Source organism: Leptosomus discolor, chromosome 28, assembly GCF_034619465.1.
Source record: "Leptosomus discolor isolate bLepDis1 chromosome 28, bLepDis1.hap2, whole genome shotgun sequence".
NCBI lineage: Eukaryota > Metazoa > Chordata > Aves > Leptosomiformes > Leptosomidae > Leptosomus > Leptosomus discolor.
In genome coordinates, this window is record NC_141418.1 from 260,535 (window position 1) to 285,166 (window position 24,632).

General features: G+C 58.4%; 2 protein-coding genes across 3 annotated transcripts in view; both read left to right on the forward strand.

The window, feature by feature from the left end:
• Nucleotides 1–168: 168 nt before the first annotated feature.
• Nucleotides 169–20,803, forward strand: AKAP8 (A-kinase anchoring protein 8). Of its 2 annotated transcripts, XM_086478875.1 has the most exons (14): nucleotides 169–200; nucleotides 5,894–5,932; nucleotides 6,573–6,605; nucleotides 7,687–7,969; nucleotides 8,811–9,417; nucleotides 9,848–9,992; nucleotides 10,396–10,440; nucleotides 12,416–12,512; nucleotides 13,264–13,405; nucleotides 14,150–14,243; nucleotides 15,091–15,221; nucleotides 15,941–16,036; nucleotides 19,622–20,145; nucleotides 20,343–20,803. In XM_086478875.1, the coding sequence occupies exons 1-13, from the start codon at nucleotides 182–184 to the stop codon at nucleotides 20,123–20,125; spliced, it is 2,235 nt and encodes a 744-aa protein (XP_086335001.1). In that variant the 5' UTR covers nucleotides 169–181; the 3' UTR covers nucleotides 20,126–20,145; nucleotides 20,343–20,803. The 2 variants fall into 2 exon arrangements, with proteins under 2 accessions (XP_086335001.1, XP_086335002.1); XM_086478876.1 differs by lacking the exons at nucleotides 19,622–20,145; nucleotides 20,343–20,803 and adding an exon at nucleotides 16,299–16,883.
• A 693-nt stretch (nucleotides 20,804–21,496) lies between these two features.
• Nucleotides 21,497–24,632, forward strand: part of BRD4 (bromodomain containing 4) — a 67,113-nt gene continuing 63,977 nt past the window's right edge. Inside the window, exon 1 of the mRNA XM_086478868.1 lies at nucleotides 21,497–21,530. The gene's annotated coding sequence lies outside the window, so the exon portion shown is untranslated. The remainder of the gene's footprint in view (nucleotides 21,531–24,632) is intronic.

Below are 24,632 nucleotides of genomic sequence, written 5' to 3' on the forward strand. Positions count from 1 at the left end.
CCGCTTGGCGAGCTCGGCCAATGGCGGAGAAGGGGGCGGGCTTCTGGAGCGCGGCCAATGGAGAGCTTCGTGGGCGGGCTAAAGCAGCGACAAGGCCCAATGGGCGGCGGGCGCGGTGCGCCTGCGCAGCGGGCGCTCGGGCGGGCAGTGCGGCGCCGCTGGCCGGAGGCGGAGGGGAGCGATGGAGCAGGGATACGGCGGTAGGTGCGGGGCGGCCGCGGGGCGGCGGCTCGGTCCTTTCCTCTCCCCCTGGGCGGCGGCTCGGTCCTCCCGCCGCCTCAGTGGTGGCGGCTCCCCGTAACGGTGGTGGTGGCGGCGGGGGGGTGGGGGGGGGAATCAGCCCCGGCAGGAGGTGTTGTGCCCACCTCCCGTGAGGGGGCGCCGCCGCTCATTGGTTGAGTGCCGCGTCGCTCCGCACTAGGGCGCCGCCAATTGGTGGATGCGTGCTATTGGGGGGGGAGGGCTAGTCCCTCCTCAGCTCTCCGGGCGTTGGGGGGGGCGGAAATGGAGCCGGTCCCATTTCTGAAGACGACACAAAATGGTGGCCGCGCGGCCACGCCCCCACCCGCCGCGTGAGCGCCGGTTTCCCCCCCCTCCCCCCTCCGGTTGCGACCCCCCCCGGGGGGGGGGTGGGGGCCCGTCTCCTCCCCCGCGGGGCCGCCCAGTTGCTTGTGGGGGGCTCGGTTGGAAACATCGGATCCCCTTGACACACACACCCCCGCGCCTCCGCCCCGGGCACCGGCTTCACCCCGAAAATCCCCGCCGTTACCCCCGGGAGCAGTAGCCGGGCCCCCGTCACCGTCGTAAACCCCGCCATAACGAGCCGCGGCGGCTCGTGTCCCCCCCACCTTCGCGTTCCCGCCTCAAGCCGTCCAGGTGCGTCTCGGCCCCCTGAGGTGTTTCCTCTCCCCCCCGACCCCCCCCCCGCCTCCCCCGGTATAACGGCAGACGGGGCAAAAAAGGCGTCAAAAGGGGCGAAAAGGCATCAAACAAAGCACAGGGAAGCGGGGGGGAGCTCTCCGCGGCGGCGGGGAACGGCCGTTCACGTCGTTAGGCTTTGTTCGCCGGCGCGGGGAGGCGGTGGGTGAGGGGAGAAGCCCGTCCTCCGCCATCGGAGCCCCGGCCGCCGTCGAGCTCGTTGGCGTCGCCGCTTCTCCTCGGTTTTTAACGTCTCGTTAAGCTACGAAACGAGGCTCGCCCAAGGGGCGGTTGGAAGCGAACCGCCCAAATCGAAGTTTAACCCACGAACATCGGTCGTTTCGAGTCCCTCGATGCTGTTTATGGAGGGGGTGAGATGGCGGCGGGAGGGGGGGGGGGGGGGGTAAATGCTCCCAGATCTGCCCCGGAGCCGGGGTCTTCTCCCCACGGCGCCCGTTCGGGGCCCTACGTCCTCTTCCCCCCCCCCCCCCTTGAATTCAGGCTTCTGTTCGGATCCAGGGACACGGAGGTCCTGCGAGGGTGATTTTTAACTTGCTGTGGAAAACACTTCCTTGGTTTTGATGACGTAATTACGGCTGCGGCAGGGTTTGAGAAATAACACAGCAGCGATGCCGTTTCTGCGCTTGTTTGATCGCGTTCCTCGTACCCCACGCGCCGCTTTTTCGGCGGAGATCGTTCATAATTCCTCCCGACGTCGGGCTGATGGAGCCCTGTTGACGAGTTGCTCTTTCTGGGTTCCCTCTGGCTCCGCTTTCAGCTTGGTGCAGTTGTGACCCCCGACGTCTCTTTCGTGGTGCTTTAGAATGCTTTTGAAGTGTTTCAGCGTGCTTTTATTAAGCGTTTTACCTGTTCTTTGGGCATAAGAATGAGGTGAGAAGCTGCGGCAGGATTGAAACCGCCTTAAATGTGTCTTGAATCGCCCTGTACAAAAGCTGATTTCTCTCTGTTGGCAGCTGAGCGAGTCCTGATAGCCAACTCGGAAGAGTTTAGGCAGCTAAAAGTTATTCCCGAGAAAGATTTCGTTGGCTTCGTGAGGTTAACGAGCTGCTTAAAGCCGCGATCTTCCCTTCGCCGTGTTAGTAGATGCAAACCACTGAGCTTTAGAGGAGTTTAGTTGAGGATTTTTACCGTTATGTGGTGTAAAACTGGATGAGTTCTGGCGCGTTTGGGGCTTTCGAAGTAAAGGTCGGGTGTAAGTCAGCTCAGCCTGGAACCAGCCCCCTTGGTTTTAATGCTCTGCGTGTTGAGAACCCTGTGGTTCCGCGCGAAAGGGTCTTTGGGGAGAGCGTGTGACACGTGGATTTAATTGAAACCCTTGGTGATTCCCGCAGAAAACAAACTTTACTCATCCCGCATAAAGTCCTTTGTTGGAATCGGCGGGAGACCCTCGGATCTCCCGCTTTCGGGAGGAATCGCCTCCTGGGTGCCCCGGCTTTTTTTCTGCGGGTGTTGAACTTCTCGGCTCATCCCAGAGACTGAATGATGTAAATCTGGTGACGGCGTCTCCGGATTCACGCTCTGCTTGTACGCGCGTGCGGAGAAAAATGATTCCCAAGCTTTTCCCCTGGCTCGGGGGGAGCGCGTCTTGGGAATGAGCTGGGAGCCAGGCGCACTCAGCTCCGTTGGGTTCACTGCTTGGTCCCTTGCGAGTTGGTTTTTTCCTGCTCCGTGCTTTATTTTGTGTTTATTTTCCCCAGAGAAGGCGATGATGATTTATTCCGCTGATATTTTTTCCCTCCTTGGGATGTTTACAGACGGGCTGCAGAGCTGACGGATGCAACCTCTGCTCGTGGGCACAGAGTTGTTAATCCCCGAGTGTCTCATCTAGTGGGTTTTTTACCTAATATTTAGTTTCAAAATTAGACGTAACCTCTTAATTATCACGTTCTTACATTGTACTGAAAGCTCGAGGTCTTTGCTTTGAAAACTTGAGGTCGTTGCTTGGACCCAGATTTCTTCATTCCTTGAAAGAAGACGATAATCGTGGCCGCCCATGTACGATCACACCATGCCCCACGTCTCGGCAAGCCGGACGCCACCGTATACGCGTGTAACATAAACGCAGGGAGCTTTATCCTATAGAGTCTGGCGGTGGGCTTCTTTTTGGCTGAAAAACACCACGTTTTTGGGCCAGGCAGCCTCCGTTTTCCTCGAGGTTTTGCGCTGGGGCTGGTTATTTTGGCCTCCTGTCCCCAAGGTGTCCTCAAAGACGGCTTAAACATCGACGGAGGGGAGCTGCCTTTTGAGCCGACGTCGGCCTGCGGTGGAAAGCGCGAGGGCTGCTGCTATTTTTGGCGTCGCTGGATGAGAAAACGAGTACCCGTGCCCGGAGAAAAGCTTCCCTTTGCTTTCTCTTCCCGCTTTTCTCCGGCTACGAGCGTGCCCGGAGGCAGGCGTCGAGTTGGGGATGGTGGGGTGACAGCGAGGGGGGGGCTTGGTGACACCAGGACGGCGGCGTGTGCCCGGCTGTTGGTTTGCAAGAGGTGGGTTCATTAAAAACGAGCTGAGGATTTACAGTCAGGCTTTGGGTTGGAGGTTTGTCCTTTGTTCCCGTGCTCTGTCTCGACCTGATCCTCCACGAGCCGCACCAGCGGCTGGAAAACCTCGTCCCGGCGCCGTGCCGGTACGGTGAAAGCCTCAACCTAAAAATGCCGACGGTGGGGAAGGAAGTTAATCGGTACCGAGGCTCCGACCTGAAAAGGTGTCGGCGTGTTGTGGTTCCTGTTTCGCTGCGGTTTCATCAGGAGTTCAGAAATCTGACGGTGACCGTTTTGCCCGTGATTTCTGTGGGGGTGAGGGGATTTCCCGCGGAAAAAATGAAGTCGTTGGGAAGGAGAGGGGCCCTGGCAGGTGTGGGGGGCTGGATGGGGGCTGCCAGAGGAGAGATCGGTAAAGTCGGGGCTGTAACCAAATGGAGAGGGTTTGGCAAAATGGGGGCTGGTTGCCCAAAAAGGGAAAGGGTTTGGAAAAATGGGGCCTTGTTGCCCCAAAAGGAAAAGAGTTTGGCAAAATTTAGCCTTGTTGCCCAAAAAGGAAAAAGGGTTTGGCAAAATGGGGCCTTGTTGCCCAAAAAGGAAAAAAGGGTTTGGCAAAATGGGGCCTTGTTGCCCAAAAAGGAAAAAAGGGTTTGGCAAAATGGGGCCTTGTTGCCCAAAAAGGAAAAAAGGGTTTGGCAAAATGGGGCCTTGTTGCCCAAAAAGGAAAAAAGGGTTTGGCAAAATGGGGCCTTGTTGCCCAAAAAGGAAAAAAGGGTTTGGCAAAATGGGGCCTTGTTGCCCAAAAAGGAAAAAAGGGTTTGGCAAAATTTGGCCTTGTTGCCCAAAAAGGAAAAAAGGGTTTGGCAAAATGGGGCCTTGTTGCCCAAAAAGGAAAAAAGGGTTTGGCAAAATGGGGCCTTGTTGCCCAAAAAGGAAAAAAGGGTTTGGCAAAATGGGGCCTTGTTGCCCAAAAAGGAAAAAAGGGTTTGGCAAAATGGGGCCTTGTTGCCCAAAAAGGAAAAAAGGGTTTGGCAAAATGGGGCCTTGTTGCCCAAAAAGGAAAAAAGGGTTTGGCAAAATGGGGCCTTGTTGCCCAAAAAGGAAAAAAGGGTTTGGCAAAATGGGGCCTTGTTGCCCAAAAAGGAAAAAAGGGTTTGGCAAAATGGGGCCTTGTTGCCCAAAAAGGAAAAAAGGGTTTGGCAAAATGGGGCCTTGTTGCCCAAAAAGGAAAAAAGGGTTTGGCAAAATGGGGCCTTGTTGCCCAAAAAGGAAAAAGGGTTTGGCAAAATTTGGCCTTGTTGCCCAAAAAGGAAAAAGGGTTTGGCAAAATGGGGCCTTGTTGCCCAAAAAGGAGAAAAGGGTTTGGCAAAATGGGGCCTTGTTGCCCAAAAAGGAGAAAAGGGTTTGGCAAAATTGAAGGCTCCCTCCAGACAAATAGAAAAGCTTTGCAAAGTTGGGGGTGCTGCTAAAACCAGAAAAGCTTTGCAAAAGCGGAGGTTGTCTCCGAAAGTATAAAAGTTTGGTAAAATTGAGGCTGCCTCCACAATTAGAAACGGTTGGTGAAACGGCAGGCGGCTGCCAAAAATAGGAAAGTTTGGTGAAACTGGGGCTGCCTTCGGAAATAGAAAAGTTTTTGCAGAGTCGGGGCTGTCTCTAGAAAAAAAAAAAAAACTAGGGACTGATTCCACAAATAGAAAAGCTTTGCCAAATTGGGGCTGCCTCCGAAAATCTGGAAATCATCTCGGTTAAATCTTGCTTTCGGTTTCTGGATTTGATCGAGGTGATCCCCACGTTTCGCGGCCGCGCGGAGCGGGTCTGTCCGGTGGAGCCGGTGAAGGCGGTCGCCGAGCTCGCGGCGGGGGTCGCCGCGGTGCTGGAGGGGCTGATTTTGCCCTGGGAACTTTGGAAAAAGGTTTAAAACGGGGAGATGGTTTATTTTGGTGAGGAAAAGAGGTCGCTGCTGTGAGATTGAAGAGCCGGCGGGAGCCCCTGCGTGTGGCGGCCCTTCGCTGCCGCGTCCGTTGGGCAAGCGCTTCGCCCCGCTGCGGGGAGACGAACCCCAGGCCGCCTCGTTAGCGCGAGTCTTGTAATTAGCGAGGGAGCCCGGCGTGTTTTGTGGGCTCGGGTCCCGGCATCGCCGATGTTCCCTGGGAGGAAGGACGTGACGCGATGGAAGCGTCCGCTCTCGATGCCGGTTTGGGTCTTGGGGTGATTTATCCGGCAATTTTCGATGTCGCTTTGCACCCAGCGCTTTTCAAAACCGGTTTTTCTCTCAAAACGCTGCTTTGTTGTACAAATAATTCAGCCCCTCGGTGGCTGAAGCCCAAGGGCAAGCTGCAGGCGCGGTTCCCCGCCAATACGGGGCACAAGCGCTGCTGTAATTAAAGACTCAATTGGGGTTTTAGGGTCAATTAAGGGGAGACACAAGCGCCGCGGTACCGGCGGGTCCTTCTCACAGCTCCGTTCTCTTCCTGCAGGTTACGGCACCTGGAACACTGGGGCCGCCAGCGCTCAAGGTGAGTTCAGTGGCTTTACAAACTGAAGAAAGCGTCTTTTTTTTCTTCTTTCTACCCAAAGTCGTGGCCTACGGGAGCAGGTTTTTCAGCCTGTCTTCTCCTCTGCCTCTTTTAGTGACTTTCCACTTGTTTTTCTGCTCAAGCTCCTTCCGTGAAGCTCGATTCCCCGCATCGTGTACTGGGGGAACTGGTCACAGCCCCGCGCGTGATCAACAACGCGCTTTGCTTCGTCCCCCGGGGCGTATCGCGAAGGGAAGCGCGTCCCGGGGAGCGGGGAGGTGGGGCTCTCCCCGTCGAGCTCCTTCCCAGCCTGAACTGGAAGCGGGAGCGGCCTGAACGGGATCGTTTTGACGAACGTATTTTGCTTTTGCCGTGGTTTTCCTGCTTCTCGAGGGGTTTTGTGGCACCGTCGGAGTCATTTGCAAGTGCAAATAGTTGAAAGTGTTTCAAAAATATGTTTTAAAAGTATAAATTACCGGTTCGTTTTCATGATCAGCTCCCGGAGGTCCCCAGTTCCCATTCTGCCCAAAAGGATCTGTCTTTTTTACCAGCACTTTCACCAAATTGTAGATATTGAGTCTCTGAGCTCTTAACCCTGCTGCTTCTAAAGCTGAAACTCTTTTCTTTTCGCCCCTTTCAGGTACCTACGCGACGAACGCGACGAGTTGGCAAGGTACGTGCTGCCCCCTCCTCTTCCTCGGGGCGCGGGGTGCCCCGCTCGGTCTCTCGAGCGGGGCTGACGACTGGCAGCGCTCTGTGCCTTAAAGCAGGAAAAGGAGCTTGGGGATGAGAAAAGTTCCTTTCTTTCCCGTCTCCGTTTCTCGTTTGGGCTGGGACAGCCAGCCGTGGGCCTTAATGACTTGAGTTTACCGAGATTACATCATTTTCCCCTCAAATCCCGAGGTTTGCCCTTGTAATTCTGGCAGCTTGACGCTTCTCTGCGCGCAAGCTGGCGCTTCCTCGGTAGAACGTGATTTGCTTTCGCTAAGAAACTTTTCCTCTCGGAGCAATTAGTTAATTGGCCTCGATTTGGATCCTACAGCGGTTTGGAGCCGCTCTGAACGCGTTCCCGAGGAAAAGCCCAGGATTCTTTTAGAAAATGTTATTTCTTTCGTCCCCGCTGAACGCTGCACGTCAGGCTGGGGGTTCAAACCTCCCGGCTCCAGTCGTTGGTGTAAAATGAGGGGTTTTTTTCCTTTATTATTCCACTTCTTTTGTAAAGCCTGGGCTCCCCATCGAGGGCCCGCGCCCCGTTGTGGTGGGCGTTGTGCCGGGGCGGAGCAGCAAGGCCGTGCCTGCTCCGGAGACCTCGACATCTAAAGAAAAACCCCGAGGGGCGGGCGGGTGGGGGAAGACAAAGCCCCAACGGGGCCGTGCCGGTCAGCGCACCGGCAGCACGTCCGTGTCCTAGAACCACAGAATGATTTTTGGTTGGAAAAGACCTTTAAGATCATCAGGTCCAACCGTGATGCCGAGCCCAGCAGCGTCGTTCGGCGGGACGGTGCCTGGAAGTGGCAAATACACCCGGCCGCGCGCCGTTGCTGCGCTCAGAACCGCCCGGAGGAGGAAGGTCCTTTTGCTTTTAGCGTTGGGCGACGGGGATCTGTGATATTCCTCCCTTGAAGAACCCAAATTTCTTTTAAAGAGGGTAAACCCCAGCCGCCGCCTTGCCCGGTGGGATCCGTTTGCGTCTCAGCTCTTCCTCCACGCGTCTTTGCGACACGAACGTCAATTCTCTTTCCCTTCCCCGCCAGGCTATGAGGGCTACGACTACTACAACACCCAAACCACCGCCGCGAACACGGCGGCCACCTACAACTACGCCGCAGCCACCTCCAGCAGCTGGGAAACGCCGAAAACTTCGGATATGAGCCTGAACGCCGACGTCGGCGCCACCATGCCCGTCGCCTCCTACGGCGCCGAGGCTTCGGCCAACGAGAACTCGGATTCCATCATCGCCAAAATCAACCAGCGGTTGGATATGCTGTCGAAGGAGGGCAGCGGCGGGACAGGGGAGGGGATGGAAGACCAGGAGAGGTGACTTGTCCCGCTTCCGGTTTCATTTTTATAGCAAAAACTTAATTTCTTGAATCGCTCTGGGGTCAGATTGAGCCGGTTTAACCGCGTTTGCTCCTCGGAAAATAAACGTCGCTGCTCGTTTTTGACCTGCCCTGAGGCGCGTGTGTCCGTATTTTATACCTCTCCCAAACTCCATGTGCCCATCAGCCGTTCGAAGCAGCTTTCCGTGTCTCGGGGCAATTCCTGGGTCTTGCAGAAGGTTTTTTATTTAGAGTTTTTAGGAGTTGTTTTTTTTTTTTTCCCTTCTGCATCCCTTTTTTCTCATGGCTGCCCAGTAATCACTTAGTTCTCCGGCTGGGTTAAGTTACGCCAGGCTGGAGGGGTGTTTCGTACCGGTGCGTGGTTTGCCGATGGAATCATAATACAGATCCTGGCAAGAGTTAGTGAATAAATGAAGTTTTCCCCTTTTTTTTTTGGGCGATTGGATGCTCGCTGCTGCAGTCAGAGGGGGTTTGTCTGGGCTGATTCGCAGCCGAGAGGCAGCGAGAAGCGGCTTTTCCCTGGAGAAGCTTTTGGGATCTGCTTTTTCCGGCAAACATAATTCAGGGCAGTTAGTTGGTAAGGTTCTGACCTCTCCGAAGGATTTCTGCTCAGACCCTCGGGCAGAAAGCCCCGGGTCTTTGATACTTATTTATTTCCCCCGAGAATAAGGTGAAAAAGCGCTGTGGGATGCGGGAAGTGATTGTTATGCGACGTTTAAAAATCGTTTTAGCCTGTTTTTTGGGCCAAAACCGCTTGGACTGTGATAAAACCGGTAAACACTAATCGAGCTGCTGACTCTTGTCTCCTCCTGCTGCAGCTCTTTCAGATTTGAGTCTTTCGAATCCTACGACTCGAGGTCTTCGATGAACGACCGCGACATGTACCGCTCCGGCTACGACTACGGAGACGTGGGGACCGATCGCAACGATTCCTTCGGGAGCCAGTTCGATAACCGCCGGGATCAGTCCCGCAACCGAGGAAACAACTACGGCCTCATGCGAGGCCGGGGTCAGAACCGCGTTCAGAATCGAGGGCGGCTGAACGCCTTCAACCGCTCCGACCACTTCATGCCCTCCTCCAGCTCCGAGCGCCTCTCGGCTCGTTGGAACGAGTTGAACTACATGGGCGGGCGCGGGATGGGGGGCGCCGGCTCCAACAGGCTCCCCTCCCTCTTCTCCCAAGCCCTCGTTCCCGACTACGGGGATTACGGCGACTACGGGGATTACGGCGACTACGGCGACTATGGGGATTACGGCGATTATGGCGATTACGGCGACTACGGTGACTACGGAGACTATGACTATGGCATGATGGGGATGTCGGGCATGGGCATGGGACGGTACGGGAATGTGCCGTACGGAATGGGGAGGCAGCGGAACCGCGACCGCATGGGTACGATGCCCTGGCACATGAACGCGCTCATGGTAAGTCGTCACCGTTGGGCTGGTTTTTGGTTTGTTGGGTGGTTTGTGTTTTTTTTTTTCCCTTGCCGAGGTTGCTTTTTGCCTGCGTCGGCTTCGCTGTTCCCGCCGTGAGGCGAGGCCTTTGGAGAAGCGCGAGGCTCAAATCCCGTTGCTCGGGGTAGTTTAAATCCTCCCGGAGAGAGCAGGACATCGCCAAGCTTGTGTTATACCCACGTGCACGTAAAATAGAGCCTCTGGGGGCTTCCCCCCTCCCAAATCCGCTCTCGAGGGGCAGCTGTAAAATCCCTTTATAGCCCAAAATGAGTCTGCAGGCTCGCCAGAACTGAAACTTTTCCAGGCGATGGGTCAAATACTTTGATTTTTAAGCTTGGTTTGGTGGTTTTCTTTGGCGCCTCGAGTTGACCGATGCCGCTGACTTCTTCCCGTTTAGCCCAAGAGAAGAGGCTTCCGAAACCGCTCCGGAGGGCGATCGGACGGCGAGGGAGGAGGGCGCAAGCGAAAACAGTCGCAAAGCGGAGACGAGCCGGACAGCAAACAGGCGAAGACCGACAGCGAAGGAGACGACACCGAGAACGGTACGAGCCCGTCTTCACCCCCCGTCGGCCGTTTTCCCTGATTTTAGGTGGTTTATCTTTCCTACCTCGTTATCTACCGTTACATCTTGATGGAGGGTGGTTCCTTTTCAAAGCCATCATGGTTTTTCGTTGGTCGTTGCTGTTGTTTTAATGCCCCTGCAAGACACAGGCTGCGGGGTCTGTGTATTTTACGGCCCGGGCCGAAAAATTTAACGCCTGAGGTTGAGCGTTGTGGAAGTTTGCAGCGGAGCCTGTCGGGCAAGGAGAAACCAGGGAGCTCTTCGCCATCTTCACGGGGGTTTTGAGCCGTTATCGCGGTGGTTGGGGAGCTGTTGCGGGCCCCTTGGGGCGTGATGTGGGAGGAAAGACCCCCCAGCTAAATGAGCTCTCTTGTGTGCAACAGATGAGGGCGAAGGAGAGGACAAATCAGGAGATGAAGCGGACAAAGGTGTAAGTAACTTGGTTTTTTAATCAGTCTTTGTGGCAAATGCGGGAATATTTCAGCACTCGAGCCATTTCCTGGGCTCTTTTGACGGCGCTGAGGGGCAGAATAGTGAAAATCGCCCAGAAACGGCGTTTTGAGCCCGTATGTTGTGCAAGTAGTTGCTCCTCGTCGTTTCCCCGTGCCCTTCAGCGGGGGTGGCTGGCAGGGTCGCTGGCGCCGCGGCGCCTGAGGAGCACTTGGAGTGGGAAGGTGGGGATCCTGCGCCTGAGCTGCTTCTGGCAGAGCTCGTTAGGGCTGAATTCCAATTAGTGGTTGATTTCTTTCCTCGGTTTTGGGGGGGGGGGTGGTGGTGTCAGGGCTGTTGGTTTTAGCGGCGCCCGTGCGTAACCTCCGGTACGGCGCTGCTCGGCGCGGCGCCTCGGCTGCCGAATTTGGGTGGCGAGAAGCGATGCTTAGCCGTGACGTATAACGGGGTCTATGGAAAAGAATTATTTTGTAAACACTCCTAAAAACGGACGTTTTCATCCCCAAATGCCCCAACCCTGCGGTCGGGCTGGCTGAGCTGCGAAACCTCCAGATCGCCGTAAATAACACCAGCGTCTTTCTGTGTTTCTCTTTTCCAGGAGAACCGGGAATTGGGCGATTCAGTGGCGGAAGATACGGTGTCACCCCCCCCTCGCACAGTCCCCCGGGGCTAATCCCACCCCGAATCCATCTGTTTCGCCTCAGGGCGCATCCGAGAGCTTGGTGTTTTTCAGGGGCAAGGCTGGGGGGCGACCCCTAAACCCGCCCAGGGCTCCGGCGCTGCCTCCCCTTAGCAGGGGGGCGCCAGAAGGGTTTCGTTTCGCCTGGGCTTCTCGGCACGGACGTCGCCGTCCGTACGAGCGGCTGCGGGATGAGTTTATCCTCCGTGGATATTCCGGCGCTGGGGCCGCGAAAAATAACGTCAAGGAACTAATTTCCAGCGGAGGCTTCGGTCGCTGGGCTAAACCCTGGTTCAGTTTTGGCTTTTTTTTTCCGGTAGGTGGGAATATATCACGGTCCGTGGGATCGTTAATTTAAACCCCACGGGCTCTAAAGTAGCTGAAACCACCTCGGCTCGTTTTGGGTCGTTGGTTTCTTTTTTGGTAAAGACACGTCAGCCCCCGGCGCGTTGTGCCTTCTGCGTCGGAGCGGCTTGGGGAAAGCCCCGTGCGGGACTTTTGTTGCTGATTTAAGGTTGTTTTCAGACTGGGAACTGGGGCGTAGCTGGGAACTGGGGCGTAGCTGGGAACTGGGGCGCAGCTGGGTGTTAAAATCCTCGGTGAAGCCCCCCTCTGATGCCCGGGTCTGCTTCTGGACCTGAAAACGTCGCAGGTGAATTATTATCCGAGTCCTTTGAGGCCGAGCGACCTCTGACTCGCAGCTTTCTACCCCAAAATAATCGGGTCACCTGAATCTCTACTACTTTTTCGCTTTCCCGATAATTATCGAGGAATTCTTGGGGAGGCAACGTGAGGAATACATCCAAAACCGTCCCAAGGAACTGCCGCTCCAGCGGGGCTGGGTGGCTTCGCTGCGTTCAGTAGCGTTTTCCGCCTTGTGAAATAAGGTGAACGGGGTTAAAAAATGAGAATTGGGGGAGAAAGTAGGAGCTTTTCCTGCAGGAGGGAGAGGGGAGGTGTCTCGGCAGCGTCGTGAAAGGGCTCTTCCCGCTAACGGCGCGTCCCGTCGCTGCCTGCGAAGCCGTTGAGTGTCCGCAGGGAGCCGAGGGAGCTGGAGGAGAGGAGGGGTTGGGGTTGGGGTTGGGAGCCACCGCTGGAGCAAAGGGGCTGCTGCCTCCCCGCCGTGAGGAGGTGACCTGGGCGAGCGAGAGCGTCCGGGGACCGACCGACGTCGTGGCTTCCCGAAGCTGCGAGTGAAGAGGAAACCGCCAACTCTGGCCCCAAAACGCCTCGGGGGGGTGTGATTCTTCTGATTCCTTTTTCCCCCGCCGTAGCGTCTGGAGATGGCTGCGAAGATGACGACGAGGAGGTGAAAAAGAAGAGGGAGAAGCAGCGGAGAAGAGATCGGATGCGCGATCGCGCTATGGACAGGTAAGAGGAGCGAGGAGCCCGGGCCCTTCCCAGCACCTCTGCGAAAAAACCCATTTACCGCGGTTACTCCTCGGCGGGAACGTGGGTGAAACCCGCTGGGGGATCGATGGAGTTTTGGGGCTCTGCGTTTTGATTTCAGCGGGTTTTTTTCCACAGAATCACAGAGCGGCAGGAGGATTTTTCTCCTCTTTTTGTGTGGTTTGTGACCACTTGAAGATAAGGAGAATGCTGGGAGGCTGAATACGTGGGTCAGTGTAGTTATAACTGGCTTTAAACGGTCCTAAAACACACGAAAAGGGGGAAAAAAAACACACGGTGATGTTGAGAAGGGTGCTTTGAGTGGCTACATGTGCAGCCTGGCTGTTGAAATAATACAATAATGCCTCTAAAGACAAACAGAGCAGCGAAGGCGGCACCAGCGCCTGTCTCCCGGGGCTTTCCCACACCGGGGAGAGGGTCTTCGTCGCGAAGAGCGCCGCCTCGCCTCCTCCCCTCTGGATTTCTCCAGTTGCTTTTAAACTCGCGCGGGATTTTCGTGTCCGTAGCGTAAAGTTTTCTGGAGCAGCCGGTGCTGTTTGAGGCGTGCGGGTTCTGCGGGGGTCGTAAAGGTTCCGGACGAAGAGAAATGGCGTGAGGTGGCACCGGGGAAAAGGAAAAGGGAGGGAATTACAGTGGGGGAGGTGACGGCCTGGGGTTTGCTCGATGTGAAGAGCAGCTCGCTCCTCATCTGCGGTGCGGTCGCTCTGTTTAGAATCCAGTTTGCCTGTTCCGTCTGCAAGTTCCGCAGTTTTGAGGAGGAGGAGATCCAGAGACACCTCCAGAGCAAGTTCCACAAGGAGACGCTGCGCTACATCGGGACCAAACTCCCGGATAAGACGGTCGAGTTTCTGCAGGTAGGGGCGCGGCCCGGCGTGAGCTCAGCCCATCCTAAATCCACGCTGGGGTGGCCAGGCCGGCAGCTGGGGTGGCCAGGCCGGCAGCTGGGGTGGCCAGGCCGGCAGCTGGGGTGGCCAGGCTGATATTTGGGTTGCCAGGCCGACATTTGGGGTGGCCAGGCTGGATTTCAGATAGCCAGTCTTAATTTTGCGTATCCAGGCTTACGTGGAGCTACAAATTCACCCCCTGCTTGGTTAGCTCGCATCACCCCTTGTTAACGCGTCACCTGATGACATCACACTCTGCACGATGCTGTTTCTCACAGGTTTTCGTGTTGGGAGGGGAAGGTAATTGGATGAATTTGAACAAAAAGGCCAGGAATTAATATTCCAGAGGTGGTCTTCGCCATGCACACATCTAGAGCTGAGAAAGGAGAGAGAAAGACCGGGGTGTTTTATTTTCTGGGTGACCAGCGTTTGCATTTTGGGGCCATTTTTCAAGGATTCGGGGTTTCCCCGGCAGGAATCTGATGGTGATGCGGGAGCGGGCTTCTGTCTGCCTCCGATTTGGATCTTTCCATCCCTTCCTCTGGTAGAAAGGGCAGGGCATGGGGAGGGGAAAACACCCGCCTTGTCTAGTGGGTTCAGCAGCCACGGTCTTCCCAGGGGGTTTTCCCCGGAGAGCTCGTTCCCTCTTGCGCTGCTCCCGTCGTCTCGGTGTGTCGCGCGGAGGACAGCGAGTCTCGCCCCCTCCCCTTCCAGGAGTACATCGTCAACAGGAATAAGAAAATCGAGAAGCGGCGCCAGGAACTGACCGAGAAAGAGGGCACAAAGCAGAAGCCGGATCCTTTTAAGGGTGGGTGTCTGTCCTGCCTCCGGAGACCTGCGGAAAAACCCCTGATAAATGCTGCTCCCGAAGGGTCAGCGGCACAAACGGGAAGGATTTGGGTGCCTCAGCCTCAGGTTCTGGGTGGGTTTTGGTCAACTTTGCGAGAAAAATCCTCTCGGTGGGGAAAGGGGAGGGCCCGTCCTCGCTGCAGTGGATTCACGAGGCTCTTGCAACATCAGAGATACTAAAATGAGGTAAAAAGGGGGAAAAAAAAGAAAAAATCCCGGGAATGGTTGGGTTTTGCGGCTGCGTTTTTTTGTTGTTGTTGTTGGGATTGGGGAAAAACCCGCTTGGATTGGTCCATGAGCCATCGCCGCTGCAGTGGCCAACACGCAGCCCCGTCTGAGCGCTGAGCTCAGCGAAGCCGCCCGGCGGCTGTAAAATCCAGCGGGGAGAAAACCCGCGCCTGGGTAGGGAGGAGGAACGACCCCAGGGCCGGGGGGGCGCGGGTTGTCCCTTCTGCCTGTGCTGGAGTAGCTGTCGGAGAGGCGGGGGCTGGGTTTGGGGCGGGGGGGAAAACACCCGCGGCTGAGTCGGTGTCGTGGTACCTCGGGCTGTTGCGCCCCCCGTCTCTTCCTCCCGGTGCCGCGGCGGCGCAGGCTGGTTTGGAGCAGAAGGACTCTCCTCCCGCTCAGAGCAACGTCCGTGGGGGTGGGTTTTTTTTTTTTGTCTCTGAAAGCCAAAACGAAGCCGGGTGCTGAATTAGCAGGTGGGGTCGTTAGAGGGGCGGAAAGGCGACGCTAATCGGCCGAACGGCCGAACGTCTCGTTCGCTTGGGGCGTTGGCTGACGCCGCGTCGTCGTGGCCGCCGCAGGTATCGGCCAGGAGCACTTCTTCAAGAAGATCGAGGCGGCTCACTGCATGGCCTGCGACATGTTGATTCCCGCCCAGAACCACCTTCTCCAGAGGCACCTGCGATCCGCCGATCACAACCGGAACCGCAGGGTAAGCCGCCCCCCCGCCCCGCTCGCCTCCGAGCCGGAGCGTTTCGCCTCTGCCCCGGCGCTCGAGCTGCTGAAAAAAACCCACCTCGTGTCGTGCCACGAGACGCCGCCGCTGCCGGGGGAACTGGGAAGGGCTGTGGGACGCCCTGGGGGTTTGTTCTCCTCTGGGGGGGAACGCGAGCGGGTGAGAAATGGGGAGGGGAGCGGAAAAAGGGGTATTTCAAGGGAGAATCCGGGCTTTTCTCTGGAGCTGGGGCTTTAACTGGGGCTGTGGTGGTCCGTAAAGGTGCAGAGCGAATGCTGCTTTGGAAATGGGCGGCGCTTGCTGGGAATTCAAATGGAAAATTGCCTGGGGGGAATTCATCAGTGGGGCGCAATCGATGTGGAAATTGGCCCAGGCTGCCCAGGGGCTTCGGGCGTCGCAGACGGAGACGGGCTGAGCTGCGCGGGGTCGTCTTCGTCCCCTCCGTCTTGGAGCGTCGGACGTGACCGCCGCTGTCCTGGGCTTGGTGGCGGGAGGTTTTGGAGGGATGTTCCGGCTGCTGAAGCGGGGTTTTCCCCCTTGGAAGAGAGGCCGGGTGCTCCTCGCGTCCCCTTTTTGCGATGTTTTTGCTTCCCCGCCCTGAGGAGGAGGAGGAAGGGAGACAAAACTCTCGAGCCGAGCTCCTCGTTCGCGCCCTTCCCTGTTTGAACTCACCCCGATCTTCGGTGCCTTTGCAGATGGCTGCGGAGCAGTTCAAGAAAACCAGCTTACACGTCGCCAAGAGCGTCCTGAATAACAAACACATCGTAAAGATGCTGGAAAAATACCTCAAGGTGAGCGAACGAGAGCGTCGGCAACTCGTGCCGAGGTCCCGGAGCGGCGCGGAGCCGCCTCTCGCCCCGTGCTGCCCGTCGGCGAGGGGACGCCTGGCTGCGTACGGCGGGGAGGAGCGTAGGTTCCGCTCCGCTGCCTTTTTTATCTCTAAATCTTGGGTCTGGTTTCTTTTCTCTGTAGGGCGGTTTACCACTTCTCGTGGCTTGTTGGGTGTTTTTTTTGTTTTGTTTTGTTTCTTAATTTTATTTATTTAACTCACAGGCTCTACTGTCATTCCCAGGCGCGTGTAGATCCATTTACGAAACCTTCCAAAACGGAAACGTAATTAAAGAAAACCAAAATAGCAAAAAGGAACTCCAGTTCCCCAAAGCCACCCCGCGGGCTGTGGCCTTGGGGGGGGACACCAGGTTTCCCCCCCGGTGCAGGGAAAACGAGCGTGTGTGGGTTGGGACGTCACCGCTTGAATCCCGCCGGGATCGAATCCGACGTGGCCGGCTCCTGACCCTCCCTCGCTTAACCCTGCGCCGGGAGGGGGAATTTCCACCCTGTCTAAAAGAGCCGGGCTCTGCGGCGCTCCCGGCAGCTCGACCAAATGACGGAGCACCCCGAGGCGGGGGTGCGTCCCCTTCCCGTGAGTCAAACACCCCCGTTAGCCCCCGCCCCCCAGTCCCGTCCCCCCTTCCTCTTCCCTTGGGAAGTGGCAGCACGCACCCCAGCCGATCTGCAGAGCCGAGATGGAGCAGGGTAGGGGTCGTTTAAGCCCAAACCAGCGTTCGGAATTAAAGGAGGAAGCCCGGAAGGCAAGCGCAGTCTTCAGAGCATGGGGGGTGATCCGCTCCGTGCGGGAACGGCGCCGCTGCCGAGCGAGCCAGCCGGGCGGGGGAGCCCGGCCTAAAGTGCCTGGCGGTCACGGCGGGTCCGGAGGCGGCGTGGGTTTAACTGGGCGAGGTCCGCGCCCGAGAGCGAGCGAGAGGAAAGGTCGCAACCTCCTCCGCCAGGCGAAGAGGAAAAGAAGCGCTTTTGGCTACTTATCCGTTCCCTGGGAATCCGGGAACGGCCCAGGATCCGGCAGGAGAAAACCCCCCTCCCCCCTTGTTTGCGAACCGGGCGGGCAAGGGCAGGCAGATGCCCACGCACACACCACCCCCCCGCCCCGCCGCGGGGGAGCCGAGGTTTTGGTTTTTTGGTTTTTTTTTTTTTCCCCCCCTTGTCCCACCGGCGTCATGGTTTTATTTTTGGGTTTGGTCTAAACCCGGACTGAGCTGGCTCTGGTCGAGCCCGGTCTCTGCTAAAATCTAGCAAAAAAAAAAAAACCCCAAAACTGCGACTCCACCCTCTGGGTCCAGTGAAAAGAGACTTTGTCGGCGTAAGAAGGCCGTCCCTCCCCTTCAACCGGCCTCTCATACACGTTGAACAGGAGGGTGAGATAAAACCCCTGCGGTACCCCACAGGAGAGAGAGCGAGAGAGCCCTCGGGGCACATCTCTGGGATCTCTCGGAGAAAATTAAAATGAAAACAAACAAAAATTTAAAAAAAAAAAAAAAAAAATATATCCCCCCCCAAAAGACTGGAACCACTCAAGTGCAACTCCGTCTACCCCTGCCAGGGTCCGCAGGCACGTCCACATCTCCTCATGATCAACGGTATCAAAGGCTGCCGGCAGATCTAAATGAATCGGCACGGGCACCTGACCTTTGGCCAGCGGCAGGAGGAGATCTTCGGATCCATCCCAGCACGGTCTCCGTATCATTCCCAGGTGCAAAACCAGGCTGAAAAGGGGTGGAGGAAAATCTGAGGATTCCAGGTAATGCCAAGAGCCGCCTCGCCATAAAACGTTCTCGGCAAACCTTCCCCCAGAAAGGAAGGCCGGAGACGCAGGGCGATTAATTAATCAAGACTTGGCCGCATCAAGAGATGAGTTCTTGACCATCGGCCTAACGATTCCTCCTCGGAGGGATGGCGGGACACCTCGCCCTTCCCAAGGGAAGCCGTGACAGTCTCCACCACGAGTGGACTTCACCTCCCCTCGCCCCCCGCCCCCCCACCCCCCGGTAGACCTTTGGTTTTTTTTGGTTTTTACCGGCGATAAAACGGACGTTGGGGTCCAGGTCGCGAGGTAGAGCCCGAGCTTTTGCTGTCGTGGGCGTCCCCCCCGCTTCCTCCGCGGCCTCCGTAGGTCGTGATCCGCAGCCAGAGAAGATGAACGTTGAGGTTTCTCCTCCACCTGCATGGATCTTCTCGCGTGGAGGCAGCCAGCCTGGTCTGACCCTCTGGTCGAGGCAGATACGAGCCCCGTGGCGGAGCGGCAGGGGGGAGGAAGGCTCCGGATTATTTCTTTTTTTTTTTTTTCCTGCTTTTCCGAAAAAAAAAAACCCACCAACAAAGGTAACCAACCTCTCTCCCCTCCCACCGCCACGGTCGATCAGGTTTCAGGCGAGGTTTCTGCCGGCGCCGGTGGTGCCGCCCGTCCCTTTTGGCCACGGTGGCGTGGTGACCTGTGAGGGGGGAGTTCAGAAACAACCACAACCCCCCCCCCCCCAAAAAAAAAAAAAAAAGGGAATTTTGGAGGTTTTGGAAGCACGGTTTGTCCTCGGATTGCAGCACGGGTGTGTGTGGGGCATCTCCTCTCTGGCGAGGTCAAGGTTCTAGGGCAGCGCCAGCCTGCTCGGAGCCTCCGAGCGCTCCCGCCGCAGCTCTTCGCTCTGGAAACGCAAGCAGAGCCCCCCCGAAGGGAGGGGGAGCGGTGCTAGGAGCCGCCGGCGGCTTGACTCAAGGTAACCAGGTCAAAAAAAACCAAACCTAAAAACCCACCCAAAACCAAAAAAAAAAAAAGATCCAAAACCCACCCCACAACCGACAACAACAAAAAAGCCGTAAACCCAAAAACCCCACCGCAAAACAAAAAACCAGCCAAACAAGCACCCCCAGACCCTCAAAACCCCCCCCCCAACCGCCCCAAAAAAACCCCACAAAACCCCCCAAAATCCGGAGGGTCTTGGTGTCCCCGCGAGGTGACGAGGTCACGACCGCATCTGGATTCCTCCCTCTCGAAGGCGAGATGAAAACCTGGAAGCGTCGCCGCTCTTCCCAGCGAGGGAGGGGGAACCCGGCCGCTGCGGGACGGAGGGTTGAGGAATTCCGTGTGGATGTTAATCGTCTCGGTTCAACCCAAACTTCCTCCCGGGCGAGGAGCGGAGCCGAACGGCCCCGGCACGCTTTTCCCGGCGACACCGGTTCTTTCTCCGTAGCGTAGGGTCCGTCCCCGGTGCCCGCGCCGCCGCCAGCAGCTTTTTTTGATGTCCTTGGTTTCTCTTCACCGATTCTTTCCAGGCCTGTGCGACCTTTTTTTTTGTTGGTTTTTTTTTTTTTCCTTCTCTCGCTGCAAATCCTTCGGGATTTTCCCCGACGGAGCGTTCGGGGGGAGGGGTGGTGGGGTGTTTCCCCACCGTTTAAGACCCCTCCGGCGCCAAGCGGAGCGTTGGGTTTGGCTGCCCGACGCTCTGCCGCGGTGTCACGGCAATGCCCGCGCCTCGCCGCAGCTCGATGACTCTCCGCGTCTTTCTCCCGTCTCTCTTTTCCCGCAGGGAGAAGATCCCTTCACGGATGAAATCGCGGATCAGGATGTGGACGAGGCCTTGGAAGGCGGAGACGGCGCCGGGGAAGGAGCGACCGAAGGCGCCGCCGTCGCGGCTGCCCAGGAAGGCGAGGGAGGGATCGCGGAGGCGGCGGAAGCTTCCCAAGAGTTTCCCAAACCGGAGGAATTTCTGAAAACCCTGGGGGAGCCAGACCAGCCCCCCAAACCGCTGCTGATGCCCCCGTTCCTGCAAGACGACGAGCTGGAAGCGGAGGAGGCGCCGGAGGAGGCGCCGCCGGCGGAGGCGCCGCCAGCGGAGGCTGCAGAGGAGCCGCCCGCGGCTCCCGAAAATCCCCCAGAAGCGGTGGTTTCGCCCCAAAATGAAACTGAGGGTTGGGCAGGGAAAGAGGAGGAGAACGGGAGCGCGGCGGCGGCGGCGGCCGGCTGCAGCGAGGAGGAGGAGGAGGAAGAGGAAGAGGCTGTGCCAGCGGCTGCGGAGCCGCAACCGGAATAACTGTGAATATTTGCGTGAAGGTGATGGTATAATCCGTGATTTTTTTTGGGTTGGTTTTTTTTTTTTTTGATTTATTTGATTATTTTTTTTTTGAGCGCAGCTCCCAAAAGTGGCCAATTTTGGTTTTAATTAAGGGGAGGGACCTGGCACTTCGTTCATCTCGTCAACGATTGAATTTTTTTCCGCTTCGTTTTCTGCAAATTTTGTTTTGTTTTAGGACGAAGAGCGCAGGAGGCCGTGCCTTCCCCGAGAAACCCGCCGGCTGCGGCTCCGCTTGGGGGTTTTTGGGGAGGGAATTTTAGGAAGAAAAAGGAGGAAAAAAAAAAAAAAAACCGCCACAAAGAAAAAGCTGAGGTTTGGAAAACTTAATAAAAAGCATCGATTCCATCCCGGCGCCTCGTTGGGTTTTAAGCGCGGTGGCAGCGCCGGACGAAGGGAGCCGCCGTCCTTCCCTAAGGCCGAAAATCCTCCGTTTAGGGAATCTTTATTTGGTTATTTCTCACAAAAGGGCATTTTTCCTTTCGGGAGATACGTTAATTTTCATCTACCTGTGCTACGGGGAGAGAATTTGGGTTGGAATTGGGGTTTTTTTCAGCAGCAGCTGGGTTATCTCCAGAGCCGGGGTGGGAGGGGGGGTTGCGTGGGCTGAAAAAATAAATTCATTTTCCCGCTGAAAAACCCTTTTCCAGCAGAATTTGCAGCTTGTGGCCGCGCCCCACCCTGGTCCCGAGGGATTCGCCAAACCCAGGAGTGGTGATTTGGGAGGTGCTGGCGTGCGGTAAATCCTTGGGGTGTTTTTAACCAAAACCCCCTTTTTTCCCCTAACTCTCCCCCACCTGGCACCGTTCTGCCCCAAAAAGGGGAATTTTTGGAATTCGCCCCCCCCCCCCCCACGTCAGCGGTCGCTCGTGCGCTGAGCTCAGCCCCGGTCTCGGCCCCCGCGGGGGGGGGGGGGGGCGGGGTCGGTGCTGGGTCGCGACTGGGGATAAGAGGGGGGGAGGGGCCGTGTGTGGTGGTGTCCCCCGTGTGACGTCACACCCCGGCGCCCTGCGTGTGTGTCGCGCCCCGCCCGTTCCCCCACCCCCTTTCATCCCGTGACGTCACGGCGCGGGGCGCGACGATGCCCGGCGGCGGGTGGGCGGGGCCCGCTGCGCCGTGACGTCAGGCGCAGCGCGGTGAGGTCAGTGCGGCGCCGCTGCCGGACCCGCTGCCCCTCGGTGCCCGTCTCCCCCCTCCCCCCGCCGCGGCCGCCTTCCCTCCCCCCTCCCTTCCCCCTCCCTCCTCCTCCTCCCCCCGCCGCTCCGTGACGCCCCCCCAGCCCCGGCGGGACCCGGCCCCGGCGGGAGGGCGGCTCGTCCGGCCCGGCCAGGCCCGGCCCGGCCCCCTCCCGCTGCCGCCGCCTGAGGTAAGACCGGGGGGCGGCAACCCCCGCCAAGGCGGAGGGAGGTTGGGGGGAAGGGGGGCCGGGGGCGCGTTGCCGGGGGGTGCCGGGATTCACCAACGCCTCGTACGTCGCCCCGCCGGCGTAACCCGCATTGCGTAATGCGGCCGCTGCGTCAGGGAGGCCTACGTAAACTGCGGCGCGGAACCCGCCCGGAGGGGGGGTTTGAGGCCTGCTGCGCAAACGGCGTAAAGGCGGAGGTGCGGGGCCGCCGTTAGCGTAGCGGCGGTCACGCGCCGGCTGCGTAGGCCGCTGCGCAAAGTAGGGGGGGGGGGGGGGGGCGGTGTTCTCCGCGCCGTACGCACTTTGCGCAATCACCGGCCGGCACTTCGGTGGGGGAAGAGCGGCCCCGCGGCCGGTACGGGGTGGGGGGGGCGGCAGTGTGTGTGTGTGGGGGGGTGGTCGCTCGGTCCGCGGGGCGGCGAGGGAGAGAGCGGTGGAGCGCCCTCACGCCTGCGCTCGCTGGGTTACGCCTCTTGCGTAAAGCCGGCGCGGAGCTGCGGCGTTTGCGTACGCGGTGGCGGGGTGGGGGGGGGGAAGGTGGGAGCGGCGTAACCCGCGCGGCGCCCCGCTGCGCCGTTAGCGTAGGTCCGGGGACGTGTTTGGGGCGCGGGGCGGGGGGGGGGGGGGGGGGGGCGTGATTTGCGCCGTTATCGTAGGATCGGTGCGGGGCGGGTTACGCTATTGGCGGTCCGGTACGCAGAGTGCGTGCGGTGGGGCGGGGCGGGGCGGGCGGCGCGGGGGCACTTCCTGCCGCCGCCATTTTGTCGGCGGACGGGAGGAGGAAGCGGCGGCTCCTGCGCGGAGGCAGCGGCCAGGCCCGGCCCCGCGGCCCGCGGTGAGTGACGCCGCCGCCGCCTTCCCCCGCCTCACCCCTCACCCAGGGGGTCCCCACCGGGCTGGGTGGGACCGGACCGGGCCCAGCGAGGAGGGAGGAGAGAACTCCCGCCGCGCCGTTAGGCCTAGGCCGCCCGCCCGCCCCCGCCCTGGCCCTGCGGCCAGGCCCGGCGGCCGCTCGCTTGGAGCTGAGGTGGAGGGAGGGGGGTGCGGGGGCACGGACAGCGAGGGCGATCGGAGCCGGGGAGCGGAGGCAGGCTGAGTCGGGAGCAGGGGGTGCGTGTGCCCGCCGGCCCGGTGCCCTTGGGGGGGGGGGGAGGGGGGGGCAGCGGTGCCTTCCCGGGCAGCCCTGAGGCACCGAGCGCCCGCCCGCCGCTCCCTCCTCCATCTCCCGCTCCACGGGCGCTCAGACCGTTCCTTGGGCCCCTTTTAAGCTTCCAGCAGGGTGATTTGCTCACCCGATCTTCAGCTCTGCGTGCCTGGTGGGTTTCGTGACGTTTTCAAGCTCAGTTTTCCCTTTTTTCCAGATAGTTTTCTACTTTTGTAGGAGTTGTGTGGAAATAATAAAGCTGGAGGGCTCAGCTCTGGGAGAGGGGAAACTTTTGAGCCTTTCCCCAGTGTTTTTGGACGCCGTGTTGGGTGGGAAGGGGGAAACCTCAGTGCTGTTGGAAGCCAGAGCCGATGGGGGAGCGACTGTTTTTTCCCCCGGGGGTTTTGGGGGTGAAACGCCGGAGGAGCCGAAGTGCCTTCGCGCCATCGGGATGTCGGTTCACACGGACTCTCGGTTCCTGCGCTCGGTTAATGCGGTAATTAGCCGCTGGCGTGAAAGTGAGGGCTGGTCCTGCTCGCTTCGGGTGTGCTGCAGGAGATGCAGCTTCACGGGGCTAATTAACAGCAGGGAGTAAAAGCCGCTTCGTTATAAACTCGGCCTCTCTCGCCTTTATTAACGAGCGCATCCTTATCCCCCCTCCAGTGTGTCCGTGGTGTTTTCCTCAGCTGGTTTTTATTTTCACCGATGCCTTTCAAACTCAAAACCCCCCGCAGGGAGTTGTTTGCAGCTTCCCCGCTCTCTTTGGCAGAAGTTTTCCCGAGAAGACTCTTTAAATCCCCGTTATCCTTTGGGTGCGGAGCTTGGCCTCTGTTTGCAGCGTGGATTTGAGAGTAAATAGAGGCAGCGCCGTTGCTTGTGGGTTCTGATGTAAAGACTTCAGCAGGTAATTAAGTCAGTAACGAATTTGTGGCACCCGGTAGCTGTCCGGGGCAGCGAAGGGACCCCTCGTTGTGCGAGGTGCTGCTTTGCTGAGCTTGGATTATTGGCTTCTGCGTTTTGCATCTGCAGCGTCCGTCCAAGTTTTGGGGTGGTTTCAGCAACTTCAAACCCCCGTCGTCGCTTCACCTCTTCGCGGCGCGGAGGCTTCAGGCTGAGCCCAGGTGCTCTGTTTAAACTCTGTTTAAACTCTGTTTAAGCTTCTCGTGGCGAAGTTTGGCTCGAGAAAAGGAACCAAACCGCTTTGGGCGAGGAAAATACCGAAGGTTTCAACCTTGCAACCGCGTAAAAGGCTGCTGTAACGTTGCTGCGCCAGTCCTTCACCTTCGGTGGGGTTATTACCGCTGTGAGTGTTTGCAGAGGTTGATGTAGATCGAATTTAGGCGTCTCTCGTCTGTAACGTGAGGCTGTGGGAGTTCAGGGTCGCCCCCGGCCGTTCTGTGGTGTGGCACGAAGGCCCCTCCGCGCTCTGAAACACGAGGGGAAAGCGAAGATTTGAGCTCCCCCCGCCTGACCTCACGACAGCGACTGTAAATAAACGCGGTGGGGGGGGGATTGTTCCCGCACGGCCTCTGATCTCCTCGCCCCGGCAGCGGCCGGGATCCCTCCTGGAAAAGCGGTGAAACCCGACTGGCCTGACGGTTTCATTCCCCTCCGACCGCGGTGAGCGCTCGGGGCTGGGTAACCGTTGCTGCCGCGCGATCTGGCGACGCGCGGCTGCGGCGGAGGGGACGGGCTGTCGGCGAAAGGACCGCGGGCACCGTCTCCTTCGTCGGCGCCGACCCCGTCCCTGTTTTCAGGGGAGACGGGGATTGTGCTGTGGTGGGAGAGCGGTGCAGGTGGGAATCGATCCCCCCTTCCCGGCCAACGACCCGCCGGTCGCTCCCGCGCTTCTAATTAGTTTTGATGAGGTTATTTTCGGGTTTCCCCGCTTCGCCCGAGGGGAGTTGCGGTGGGACGTA

What these genes read in the sequence shown, in the direction of transcription:
- AKAP8 (XM_086478875.1), top strand. An exon ending in TGGGGCCGCCAGCGCTCAAG is followed by an intron (nt 5,933 to 6,572) that starts GTGAGTTCAGTG and finishes CGCCCCTTTCAG; the next exon opens with GTACCTACGCGACGAACGCG. An exon ending in AGGAGACGACACCGAGAACG is followed by an intron (nt 9,993 to 10,395) that starts GTACGAGCCCGT and finishes TGTGTGCAACAG; the next exon opens with ATGAGGGCGAAGGAGAGGAC.